Raw genomic sequence first — 14,002 nt, 5'->3', positions numbered from 1 at the left:
GCTTTCGGGCGCTATGAGCGGGAAATGGTTAATCGGAGCATTAAAGTGAAAATATTACACTAGCAAAAAAATTATTGCATTATTATGAAATACAGACTTCCTGGCAAATAGATTACTCAAAATCTTGTGTCTCGCTATTGCTGGTTTCGGTATCTGACGTGCTGCCCTTGTCCTTGCTCACACCAGTATCAGATTCTTCGTCACTGTGCCACAGAGCATTATCTTTGGATCTGTCTAGTGTGTCCAAGTCTTTTTGAAGCTCTTGGAGACTAGTTCAGACTAGTCCCAAATCTTTATTGCTCATAAAGATAATAAGTTGAAGGATAGGCGCCTAATATTTCCAGCGGGCATCAATTGCTGATCGCCACTCATCATCCACTCATAAAATAGACGTAAGTGGGAAGTAGCTTCACTTCATTCATGAGGTGTCCTTGGAATCTATCTAAAATAAGCAGAGCCAACTGTTTTACTAGTGCATCAGGTCTCTTATCCCATACAGCTTTAACCCAGTATAGCAGAAGTTCTACAGTCATCCAACCTTTTTGTTGCACTCATACATGAATTCCGGGGGAAACTATTTGATTAGGCATTTTCCTCTTTAAAATTATGTAAGGCGGCAACTTTATTATGTCAGCAGTGCATCGTAATTTCTCAATACCTTTGATTTTCATAAAATATACACTCCATGATCCTTTTAGTGCAATAGTACTGTTGCGAGGCACATCGAAGAAGATTGGAACCTGGATCAGCATTACTGATTTGAGAAAGTAAGTATGAAGTTTCCTGGCACAAACTTAAGACAAGTCAGTGAAAATTTACAATCTTGTCCATGTAATCAGCAAGCAATATTTGACATAGTGTTGTTCTCCTTCGCACCAACAGATTGTGTCATCGCATGAACCTCATAACCCACTTACGATTCGCCTTAAACTGAGTTATGCGAATTTTATGTTCGTGCACTATCTCCTGCGACTTCATTTGTAACCCTTCATGTGATACACTGCAGCCGTTGTTACATATTTCACTGACGTACAAAAACATTTCTTTGTCAATTTTTGGACATTTCCCTGTTTCCGGACATCTAAATGAGCGTCTAGAATAGTTGAGTCTTTTAGCTTGTCTTTTAATTTCCGCCAATCACGCACCAAGTTTCCACTCACTGAAACTTTTATTTCCACAGCTCTGTTACCATGCTGTTCTGCGAAGACAATTTAGCCTACCTTTAGCTTGAAGGCCACGGCATAGTTTCTATAATTACTAATAATTACAAATATATGCTTTGCACGTTAACGTGTTGCTATGTAAATTATTGTTCGTAACTCTTCAGTATTATTGTTTTCAAGAACAAAATATTTCTAAACACCACAAAAAATAATAATTAAAACTTAAATTCTCATGCACACATGTCAAAAGTAATCAAGTCGCTCACAAACACACACATGCATCTGAACATTCCAGAGCAGTTGATACTTCCACGGGAGTACCTAATAAACACAAAATGAGAGAAACCTACATACCCTCATAACATGGAGAAGTCCACTTCAATGGGCAATTATTAACTTTATTTTTTGTAAATTAGATTCTCAAAGACTCATTTTGTCGCCATTAGCCTGGGCGTTCCGATAACAGTGCACCCCTGGTTGCAAGGCTTTGGAAGCCGTACTAGAAAACAAGTGTTGTGTGATGTCTGTACTCCCCGGCAACATTGCCGATAAGCGATAACTTACAGCCTTACATATTTCAAAGGAGAACTCATAATACGTCACTGATGAATACACTGTTCATTGTCTCGCGACCACGTTGTCACACTACGGATAAGCCATGTGTAGTATTGTACTCTCTCTCTTTTTTTCTTCTTTTTTACCATTTGCTTTATGTTGCACCAACACCAACTGTCTTATGGCGAATATGGGATAAGAAAGGGCTAGGAGTGGGAAGGCAGCGACTTTAGCCTTAATTAAGGTACAGCCCCAGCACTTGCCTGGTATGAAAATGGGAAACCAAGGAAAACCATCTTCAGGGCTGCCGACAGTTAAGTTCGAACCCACTATCTCCTGAATGCAAGCTGACAGCTACGTGACCAAAGCCGTACAGCCACTTGCTTGGTCGTATTGTACCAATATATTTTGGATTAAATGTAAGAGTGCCGAGCTTAGCACATGACGTCAGCGGGACTAGATCAGCTGTGATAGGAGATATACTTGCAACCTTGAATTAGCTGGTCAGCAGCAAAGTTACGAGCGAGATGCGTGCTGGAGACTAAATACTTCTCATTGGTGGAGAGTCATCATGTGACGGCGAGGTGAACAGCATGCAAGCGAGACTGCTAACGTCTCTGTATTTTATTGTTGAAGAGGAGACTCGAACTGAATACGGTTGCGAGAGACGGGAAGATTTTCTGAAGATTCTTTGATGCTGATCATACATACAAGTTACCGGGTAACTCAGGCAGCGTACGACACTCGTGTATGAGTTTGCTTTGTTCTTTCGTAAATTTCTGTTGGAACTTGTACTTTCACATTTCTACTTTTATAAAATTGCTGTCTTTGTTTGCGGAAAACTGGTGTCGACATGACATAGGAGTTACTTCAATGAAGGTTATATGGCAGATATGGCCATTTTAAAGTATAAGGAGTGTGCTGATTGGAATTTTTAGATGGGAATATTTTTAATATTTTTCTACATAGAACACTTAGCTCCTGTTGTAGCCGGAATATATGTGTTAGGCAGAGGATAGTACAGAGTGCAAATTAAGTACCCTTTCAATTGAAGGGTTATCAGACTTAAACATAGGAGGAACATATGGTTAATGTGTCATTTCAGTTTCAACTGCAGGAAGAAATCTACATCAACAAGGGGACTTCAACCGCAAAAAACTAAGAATTTGTACTATGATGAAATCACACCCGAGCGACTGGAGTGGGACATTGATGATGATGATGAAGAAGAATTCAAGAGAACCCGACTCAACTAACCTGAAGCAGATGCCGTCATCAGTGATGCGTCACTAAGCCACCAAACTACCATCAGTAAGCCACCAAACTACCAACACACTAAAGAGAATGCAGGAGCCCAGATTTGAACCAACATCCATCAACTTAACATAAGTACCTTTTGAAAATTTTATTTTCAATTTCAATAGTATGTAGCATGACAAACTCACTGAAGCTGCTGGAAAAGATCATAGAAATGAGACTTAGGAAGATAGTGGAACCTTTGCTTGAGGAAGAACTACACGGGTTCAGGAAAGGTCGAAGTACTGTGGATCTTATCTTTGCAGTAAAAATGCTGACAGAAAAGTACTGGGAATACAGAAGAAATCTTGTGACTGCATTTGTGGACATTGAAAAAGCATAGGATAGTGTTCCTCGAAACAAGATATGGGAATGTCTGGAAGACCTAAAGGTGCCAAAGTACTAAACTGACAAAGTCGAGATGCTATACCAGAAGTGCTAGAGCTGTGTCCAGATAGGCAACAGATGATCAAAATGGTTTGAAACAAAGAGAGATGTCCAACAAGGAAGTGCTCTGTCACCATTCCTGTTTGTAATAGTAATGGACAAGGTCATCAAATCTATCAAGAAAATGGACAGTGAACCAAATGCCCTGGTATTTGCTGATGATGTGCTTTTATGGGGAGAGACAGAAGCTGAAGTTCAGAAGAAACTTAATGAATGGAACAACACATTCAAAATTTTGGACTGAAGATGAGCAAAACAAAGACAGTAGAAATGACCATCGTCAGGGAAGGAACAAGCTCAAATATATTTCTGGAAGGAGCAAAAATCGAATCAGTTTCCCACTTCAAGTACCTCGGAAGCACAATCTCGAAAGACAACACTGTCAGGCAGGAAATACTCAGCAGGACACAGAAAGCACAGAAGTCAAGTCAGAAATCTTCTCTGGGACTGCAATATACCACAAAAAGCGAAAACAATCATGTACCACACTTACTTCGTACCAATCCTCACGTACGGTTTAGAGACATGTACCCTACTAAACAAAGACTTCAGTAGAATCCAAGCAACCGAAATGAGATTCATTAGAACCATGAACCAAACTACCAGAATGGACAAGATCAGAAATGAAGTGAACAGGAAAGTAGCTGGTACTGAGGTTCCTATTACCATCATAAAGAAATGCAGACTTCAGCGGTATGGGCACATAATGAGAATGAACAGGAAAGACCTGCCAGAAAATATTTTTACCTTAATCTCGTAGGAAGAAGACCACAGGGAAGACTAAGAAAACGTTGGATAGAGACTGTAAGATGAGATGTGGAGGAGAGAGGACACAAATGGGAAGATGTACTGGAAGAGAAGATGTATAAAAACAGAAGGAGATGGGGAGCGCTTGTACACCACACCCGGGAAACTGGAGTTGGGAAATGATGATGATGAGGTCCATGACATTAAGGTCTTCAACCTTTAACCAAATTGTGTACCACTGGTGGGTGATTTTGAACTATGTCTTATGTACTGTATAGGTTTTTGGACTGTATTTAGTTTCTTGATATTTGCACAGCGGTACATGTCATTGTAACACATTTCTTAATTATAATAAGCTTTGGGTCAATGTTGTGTTGTTACTTTTATTTTGTGTTGTGAAAGGATTTCTGTATTTTGTGAAGAGAGATAAAACATATTTTGATCATAATTTATTTTGGTATAAGTTAGGAGGTAATCACAGATCATGGTACATTCTCTGATTTTATGGCTAAATCAACAGATGATCCATCGAGTAATCCCCAAATACTCAACAAAAGTGCGATGAATACATTATATGTTGTATAAATTTTACTTGTAAATGGGTGAAATTCCTGAATTCACAAATTTCACTATGAAGAAAGTTAAGAAATTTAACATAGTACAATTGAGATTATGGATTATTTATCTGATCAAGAGATGAATTTATGAATGAAACATAGTTAAGAGAGTAGGGTGGAAATTTCAGAGTTTCTGAGTTCCTGATTGTGAGTAAACATTTTTTACTGATGATTTAAAATGGAACAGATTGTTAATTCATGTGATGGGGAAAAAAAAAGAAGTGAGAGCTTAAAGCAAGGTGGTGTTAAGTTGATAATAGATCACTATTAATTTAAAGAAATTTATGGAGAATACTTAACTAAGTTCAACAGTTATCAATTTCACAGAATGAAAGAAGTATTAAATGCATAATTAAGGTCACACCATGTATATTTTTGTAAATAATACTTTAGGAGAATTTTTCATTTGAAATTATAAATATCCAGATTTTATTCTGCACATTCAGAGTGTGTGAAACTGTAGAGGATTTAGTTTAGTTTATTAGAAATTGATAAAAGGTTGTTTTGTTTTCTTTATTCCAGTATTTCCTTACTGCAGATATCATTTCTAGTGAAGCACGGAATGGGTATTAAATGATATGATAATGTCATGAGTGTTGATGTAAATTTTTGAGGGATGTACTCAGTTTTGTTATTGTGGTTTATCTAATGATGTGTTATACTAAATAAATGTAGACTATTTTGATCCTTTGTGTCATTTGCCAATACCCTCCCAAAGCCACCCTCTTAAAAAATGCTTCAAATTTCAAACTGTCGCTTTCTACGAAATGTCCATCTCAGGATACCTCGTGACTACTGACTGGGTATCAGGTTGTTTGGGGGGCAGTACCTATACCAGTATTATTTATTTATGTGTTGTACGACATCTCACAAACGTGATTGTGTTTCCAACTTGCCAATACCCCGTATACATACTTAAATTGCGCATTTATATGCAACTTACACTGCAGTTCCATTTAACTTTTAAACAGATTGATGAAGAAAATTTGGATGTGCAGCGATTGTGCAATGACATTTTAAGATCAGATTTTTGTATTGAAAATGAAGGATGCAACAATTACACAGTGGTGACGATTAAGCGGTGAAATACGGTACCTTGTCCTGTGCTATGGTCTTCAGTAGTAAAATATTTATAGTCTTACTTACAGTCTGATCTATCTCTGAAAGGAGCCTTAATCCATCCCACTGCAGAATATGTGACTAGTTCAAAATCTAATCTCATGTATTTGGGTTCTATTGTAAGGGGAAGCTGATGAGAATCAATTGGCACAATACAGTTTGCTAACCCACTGCTAGAGGCCTCCGTAAACTCCACCGCTTGGAGGTCTATGAAAAATTTGTAAGTCTTTCTATAAATAGATTCACAAACAAGATGATATTATTGTCATTGACCAAGCAAAAGACAGAAGTAAGGTGATTCATCCCACTATAAGATTACAGGAAAATGAACAGCAGCCTCGATTACTGAGAAAGGAGAAGACTGCCATATATAAACCATTCACAGATGATCTTAGAAGTATGAGATCAAAAAGCAGAAAGTCACTGGGCTTATGTCACAAGAGGGACAATTCTTAAGAAGATGCTGGATTTCCTAATAACAACAAAAATCCCAGATGTCATCATCCAGACCATAGCGAATTCTGTCCTGAAATATTTGCGGGGTACTCTTAGACACTATTTACACTCTCTGGCCTGAAATATCATGTATTGGATTTTTTTAAAAATTTCTTTTTATTGAAATCAGAAAGAAAAAGTCCATCTGACTGATGACAACTTGAAATCATTACCCAAACCTTGCTTGCATCTAATAACAGATAAAAGAAATGAAATATTGTTCGTTTGAACTGATAAGGAAGCCAAACATTTTGATTCTCTAATAGGGGCAGCTATCAGGTGGATTATCTCTCTATTTGCACAAAATCACCTGGCCATATGTTTGAAAAGTGAAAAGCAGCAATAAGGCAATGTTATACTTTGAACTCATTCTAAAAGCAAAAAATGTGTGCTCTTTTATTGGAAAAGTGTATTACTCACCGCAAAATCTCGTAAGATAATGTGTTCCTTCCTTTTGGTCATGCTTGTACTTGTGAACTTAAAACTTTTTACTGATTAGTTTTTGTTTTATGAAGTAGGCCTACACATGTTTCATTCACACCTGTTACAGTTTAAGAATGGTGGTAAGTGATCCAAGATGCAAACATAATGTGATAATCAGTCCCTCTTTTTAAGAGCGCATCCAAGTTTTACTATTCCTAAATGAGTGACAAAGAAGAGTAATCTCTTCCATTAGAGCTTCCATCAAAGATATCTATTATCTAGTATTGAGTAGCAGATAGGACTAATGTTTTTACTTCAAATGTAGAGAATGAGTGATGTAAAACTACATAATAAGGACTAGCTGACTCACTTGGTACAGAAACATAAAATAAAAATCTTATGGCCTCAGCTATTTTAATTTGACGCCATCTGGTTGCCAGCTTATAAATTTCGACGTTCTGTTTTACTCTAGGCCTACTAGATGGCAGAGTAAATCAAATCTCTCTTGGGCATCTATGGCTGAGTTTTAATTAATTATGTCACGTAAACACCAAATGTGTCACCAGAGATCTTTTACATGCCAAAAACATATGACATGATGTGTACAGTGGACTTTTTTTCCGCCCTTCCAAAATCTGACTACCTCTGCTGGATTTAAACCCACTATCTTGGGATCCAGAGGCTGACACTCTACCACTGATCCACAGAGGCAGCTGGTATAGAAAAAATCTGAATTGACATAATTACTGGCCACTCTACAAACAATGTTACAACTATATTTAGTTTAAAGATATGAAGATATTCATAGGGCTGAATAAAATGAATACAATGAACTGAATAGGTGGTGGTGGTGATGATGACTATTGTTTTAAGAGGACGTACGATTCGGCAACCATCTACAAAAATGTATAGGCTAGAAGAAAAAACTATATACCCACCTGAAATTCATCAGGAAATATATAAGCCCTACTTATTTACTAGTTCATCCAACAATAAAGTGTTGGCAAGCTGAATACAGAATTGCAATTTTACATAATCAATTTGCATCTTCTTTAGGCTTAAACTTAGCACACTATGTGTAGATCAGTAACAAGTAAATGAAGGAGATAAATACCTGAATTTCTTCAGTAGGAATATACTCCTCCACAAACTTTTGTCCTTGGAGCCTTTGAAATAAACAAGTCTTACCGACATTACGGTCACCTTTGATGATAATCTTCACTGAAACCGACAGAAAATAACATAATAATTAATAAATAGTCGAAGTGAGTGGAGGAAGAATTCAATATGGAAATGTTTTTTTGCTAGCAGTTTAACCCTGGAGGCAAGTTGCCATCTATGGCAATAAAAATATTCCCATGAGGAGACAAAAACGGTGTTTTATACTGGGTCATGATAAAAATAGCACAAATTAAGCAAAAACTATTTTTAATGTTACAGAATTACTAAATAACTTTGCACAAACTTGTAAATAATGTTAAAAGGTTTTTTTGACATTAAAAAAATCGGATGTTAAACAAAAATTGATGTTTATTCTGCTTCATCACTAGATTCTTGACTTTCCGTACTGCATTGAACACGTCACTGCTGAGTGTTCTTTGTAGATATGTCACTGGCATACACAGCATCTAGTCTTGGTTTTTCCCTTGGTATTTTTGTATTGCAGTAGGCATCTTCCAGGCCCTTCTAGTTCTTGTAGAGCTAGAGAGGGCTGCTCTTCTTCACACAATCCTAACATTTAGCGAATGTTCTTTTTTTAGCCCCATTGGGAGAGTTTGAATACCGGTCTTGCAAATATCTCACGCATAGCTGTTGGTTACATCTTTCAAATAATGACGCCTTTGAATGTCAAAGTTACCTTTCGCATGCTTGTAAATAATACATAAATTAATTTGAGTATTATTCAAGATAGTAAAAAACAAAGTCATTAGCCAATGGTTGCTTGTGCGAGAAACTGAGTAATGCTCTTTATAAGTCTTTCGATTTCTCTTTTCCTGTTTCTATCCATGATGCGTTGGACTTCACTATATACAAAGGGACTATTTTACATGAAAATCAAACAAAACTGACACATTCTTGGTATATTAACTGAAAAAATAAAGTAAAACTTAACCCATAAACATACATACGTAATGGGGCGCGCCAGGAGTTTTAGACCGGGTCCGTCAAACAATGTACTCAGGCTGAAACTGAGGAGCATGAGGGGTGAATTCTTTACGCACACTGATAATGGATGAGTCTAAGGTATTGAGGGGATGGAACCTAGCGGCCTGCTACGTTAAGAACTATAAACATTTATCTCTGAACTCAGTCGAAAAGACCATGACGCGCCCTCTTCAGGGTTAATTGAAGGTTTTCAGCAATGCAAGGATGGGAAAGGACTAGGATTGGGAATGAAGCAGCTGTAACCTTAATTAAGATACAGCCCCGGCATTTGCCAGGCGTGAAAGTGGGAAACCATGGAAAACCATCTTCAGGGCTGCAGATGGTTGTATTCGAACCTACTATCTCCCAAATATGAAGAGAGTAGCAGACTGGAACATGCAGCAAAACATATGAATTTAAAGAAGAAATAAATCTAGAGGGACAAAAGTAGCTATTCCATGTTAAGCCAGAATTTGCTCTGAATTCTGAAAATTTCTTGAACAGCTAACAATCAGGTAGTCAGGTCATTATTTTTTCATTTCTTCAACCCAACTCCAGCACAAATATAACTTTTCTGAATATTTATCTTTCTTCTGCTATGAATCTTTTTACAATTTTCTGATATGATATTTTTATGAATGGTACTGGGTCTGGAAACTTTTGTTCTTGAAGAATTCACAGACATTCTCTATTCTTGAATGCAGATAACTGCACAGAACCTAGTTATGACTGGTGATGGGAATATGGCTTTGGAAACATTGTCATATTTTACCAGCAGGAATTCAATATACTTGTATATATTTTTCTGTGTGTTTATGTTGAGAAGGAACATCTTTACATTCACCAAGTTCAGCAATGGTTCTCAAGCTAAATCACTTTGTATGCTTAACGCTAGATAATTGAGAGCTTGTTTCCCTACTGGAAAGACTCAACATAATGTCATCAAATTAAATGTCTTAATTTCAAATGATACAGCAGCTATTTTCTTTTGTTCTCCAAGAAAATTAGTTGACAACAGGGAAATTGCTACAATTATCTAAGTGAAGCCTTTGAAAACTACAGAAAGAGAATGCTACAAACTGCCTAAATGATGCCTTCAAAAATTACAGAAAGAGGTTGACACTCTTGCAAGATTAAAAAAAAAAAAAAAAAAAAAAAAAAAAAAAAAAAAAAAGGAACTTTTTAAAACTATTAGGCTCTTAGGCTCTTCAGTCTGTTAAAATTAATTTTAAGAAATAAATCTAGAGGGACAAAAGTAGCTATTCCATGTTAAGCCAGAATTTGCTCTGAATTCTGAAAATTTCTTGAACAGCTATCTGGAAAAAAATAAAAATAAAAAAATAAAATGGTAACAGTATTACACTTGAAAAAGAAACAACTTAATTAAAATAGAATGACATGTTTCGTTCTTGAAAGATCATCATCAGATTCTATCATATCACACTCTGGAACTTATCTTAATGAACTTCTCTTAGAAACAACATGCTGCAAAGACACATCAGCGAATGCAACCTAAACAGAAAAGATCTTTTCTCTAAATCAGGAGTTTATGAACTCAAATGTCAAGAACCCACACCGACACAGATAGGTCTTACGGCGATGATGGGATAGGAAAGGCCTACCAGTGGGAAGGAAGTGGCCATGGCCTTAATTAAGGTACAGCCCCAGCATTTGCCTGATATGAAAATGGGAAACCACAGAAAACCAACACTTCAGGGCTGCTGACAGTGAGGTTTGAAGCCGATGCAAGCTCACAGCGGCGCACCCCTAACCGCACGGCCAACTCGCCCGGTACGCTAAACATCTGGAAAGTGGGTTAGGTTATTCTTATTTGAATTCTCTGAATTTAGGCAGTGTTGTCGCCACTCAAGACGTTTTAGTAGGTTCTTATTTATCACTAAACATAATGTCTTACAAGGTACTTCTTAATTCATTTCTGCATTCTTATTCAAAATCATTAACATGGATTTACTTGCTAATAAACATAACACATAATATAACCAACTTTCAGATTATTTGCGATTTCTCGTGCTTTTTCTTGTAACATTGGCCCACTCTCAATGACTTTATACATTACAAGACACTTTTTTACACCGGACCATGTCATCCTTTCTTTTAAAACAATTCTGCAGACATGGAGAAATCCCTTTTGTATGGTTGTAATATTTTGAGTCCAAGGAAAGAGAGAATGAAATGAGATTTTATTAACAGAAATAAGAGTTATGAAATGAGAGCTACATAGAAATGCTGTAGTATCCATGAAGTTAATTCTTCTGTACATTTCTCTTTCCAAACCTTTCTTAATGGTCGTCGTACGTTCTAGCTACTGGTATATATTCTGAGAAATCTAACTGCCCACGAATACTGCCAGTGACTGTTTACTCACAAGTTGCCTAGGGATTTTCTACCCAGACTGCATCATTCTATTCATAACTCAGATTGTAGAGGTTAGGTAGTAAACTTGAAAAGGAAAAGACTTACAGTATATGCGAGATAAGAAGAAATGTAATAGAAAGTGCCAAAGGACATTCAGTGAGAAAGCTTGCTGAAAAATCCAAGTGCGGGAAAACTCAAACAAACACTACTGTGAAGAAAAGAAATGAAATTTTAAATGAGTGGGAGGAAAATAAGAATCTAGGAGTTAAAAGGAAGTGAGAGTCAAATGTTGCAGAAGTGAACGTTGCCGTATATGAGTAGTTCAAGTGTACTCAAGCATGAGAGAGGGCCAATCTTACAAGAAAATGAGTGAGAAATCGCAAATAATCTGAAAGTCGAGAATTCTGTAGCAAGCAATGGGTGGCTAGATTGTTTTAGAAAACTTCATAACATTACTTTCAAACTAGTCTGTGGAGAAGGTGGTGTTGTGTCTGTGACTAAAGTAGCGGATTGGAAAAATAGGTTAATGAAGAGTAATGAACTGAACGACATTCTGAATGTTGACAAGATTGGTTTGCTCTTTAGGGCGATCCCAAAGAAGCACTAACTTTGCCAAACCAAAGTTGCAAGGTTGGGAAAATATCAAAAGAAAGAATCACCATCAAGTTCTGTTGTAACACACACTGTGAAAAGGAAATTCCTCTAAAAATCTGTAAATCCTCAAGACCAAGGAGCTTTAAAAACATGGCCTTAAATGTTCTTGGTGTTGAATGGCATGCAAATGCAAAGGCATAAATGACATCAGCAGTATTCGAGAATTGGCTCCTAGCTTTGAATTCCAAAATGAAGGCCAGGAACCGTGACATGAATTTGATGCTACATAATGTTACTTGTCATCCAGAAATACGGCTTTCAAATGTAAAACTCTGGTTCCTTTCACCCAATACCACTCATCTTCAGTCATTGGATCAAGAAATCATTAAAGCATTCAAATTAGGCTATCGCAAAAAGGTTTTACGGTCGTTAGTGGCACACATGGATGAAGCAGACTCAGCTTTCAATTTAATAAAACGATCAATGTTGGTGACACAGTTTCGTGAATAAAGACAGTCTGGAATGAAGTCCGCAAAGCCACAATCAGGAAATGCTTTGCAAAATGCGACATCACTATTTCTACAGCCGAAGAACAAGCACAGGTAGAGGTTCAAAATAAATATGAACTTTAGACTAGCTACGACAGCTGGATTGTCATATGATACTGATGCCAAAGAAAATAATATTCCTTACCTCGAGACCTCTAGGGCGACTGGCAGTCGCAACTTGAGGATGCATTTTATGGCAAGCTTTCTGTGTTGAATCAAGTTATACAGCAAATGTATGTTGCATGTATCGTAAGGTATATATCCGTTTGCACTTCGACTTATCATCCATTATCTTCTCGTGATGGTTTTTAATTCTTTTAACCTAATTTCCTTTTTTTACAAGTCGCTTTACATCGCACCAACACAGATAGGTCTTATGACGACGATGGGAGAGGAAAGGGCTAGGAGTGGGAAGGAAGTGGCCGTGGCCTTAATTAAGGTATAGCACCAGTATCTGCCTGGTTTGAAAATGGGAAACCATGGAAAGCTATCTTCAGGACTGCCGATATGTGGGGTTCGAAGCCACTATCTCCCGCATGTATGTTCACAGCTGCGTGCCCGTAACCACATGGCGAACTCGCTTGGTCTTTTAACTTAAATTTTCAGCTTTAATTTAATTCATTGCACTTCATAAATATTTCTAGTTATACCCAGCAGCCTTCACTAGTTGCACAAAAGGAGCATTCTGAATACTATTTATTTTTGTTTTACTGAGCCCGAATCAGGAACGAAAAGTGACTATGAGGCAGAAGAAAAACAAGAAGTAGTTCTGTCAGTGATGCAGTGATACATTGTAGTGCCGAACGAGGTAGGGGATGCATAGCTCATAGATAAATGTCTCTTATCAGTACCGTATCAACTTCTGCAGCCTGTGTGTCACGCTGGACTGCGAGTATGGCGATAACACAATGAAACCATTTAACAGACTTCATTCCATTTTTGAGAATATTGCAGTTACGGAAACATGTGGTAAATTTACACAAAGCTTAATGATTACTTCATGAAGCTGTGAGTTAATGTTTGTAAAGGACATAAAATCACTTGAATTATCTCCTATGGAAATATACAAACAGAAATGATTTAGAACAATCAAAATAAACATATGCTTATGTTTGAGGTGGATGTTCTTTGCCGTTAAAATGCTTGATTATTTTTTACAAACTTGTTTCAGTGGACACCTTTCGTAATGGACATTATTCCTCGGAACCTACGGTGTCCACATACGAGAGGTTCAAGTGGATTATATTTTAACAAGAACATCAGTTCATTCAGCAGCGTATGATCACAAGGATCGTGAATTCCAAATAATATTATACATAATTTTAAAGTACAGTGGTGATAAAAAGCAAAAAATACTTAGAAAAAACTCATAGAAAGACTAACACACAGCATGCCATCTTAACATTCTCAAAATCAAAAAATAACAATTATAAATAAACTGTAATTCTATAGGAAAACAAACCATGAACTGTTTAAA

The 14,002-nt window shown here is 37.0% G+C and overlaps 1 protein-coding gene across 4 annotated transcripts in view; it reads right to left on the bottom strand.

Moving 5' to 3' along the window:
* LOC136858504 (rab-like protein 6) overlaps positions 1-14,002 on the bottom strand; it is a 124,320-nt gene that overhangs the window by 102,943 nt on the left and 7,375 nt on the right. For all 4 annotated transcript variants that reach the window (XM_067138098.2, XM_067138095.2, XM_067138096.2 and 1 more), the window contains exon 3: positions 7,977-8,083. In XM_067138098.2, coding sequence (XP_066994199.1) covers positions 7,977-8,083 — 107 coding nt within the window. The remainder of the gene's footprint in view (positions 1-7,976; positions 8,084-14,002) is intronic.

Source organism: Anabrus simplex, chromosome 1, assembly GCF_040414725.1.
Source record: "Anabrus simplex isolate iqAnaSimp1 chromosome 1, ASM4041472v1, whole genome shotgun sequence".
In the NCBI taxonomy this organism is placed as follows: Eukaryota; Metazoa; Arthropoda; class Insecta; order Orthoptera; family Tettigoniidae; genus Anabrus; species Anabrus simplex.
Note: the sequence above shows the minus strand (reverse complement) of the source record. Positions and strands in the feature narration are given on the sequence as shown.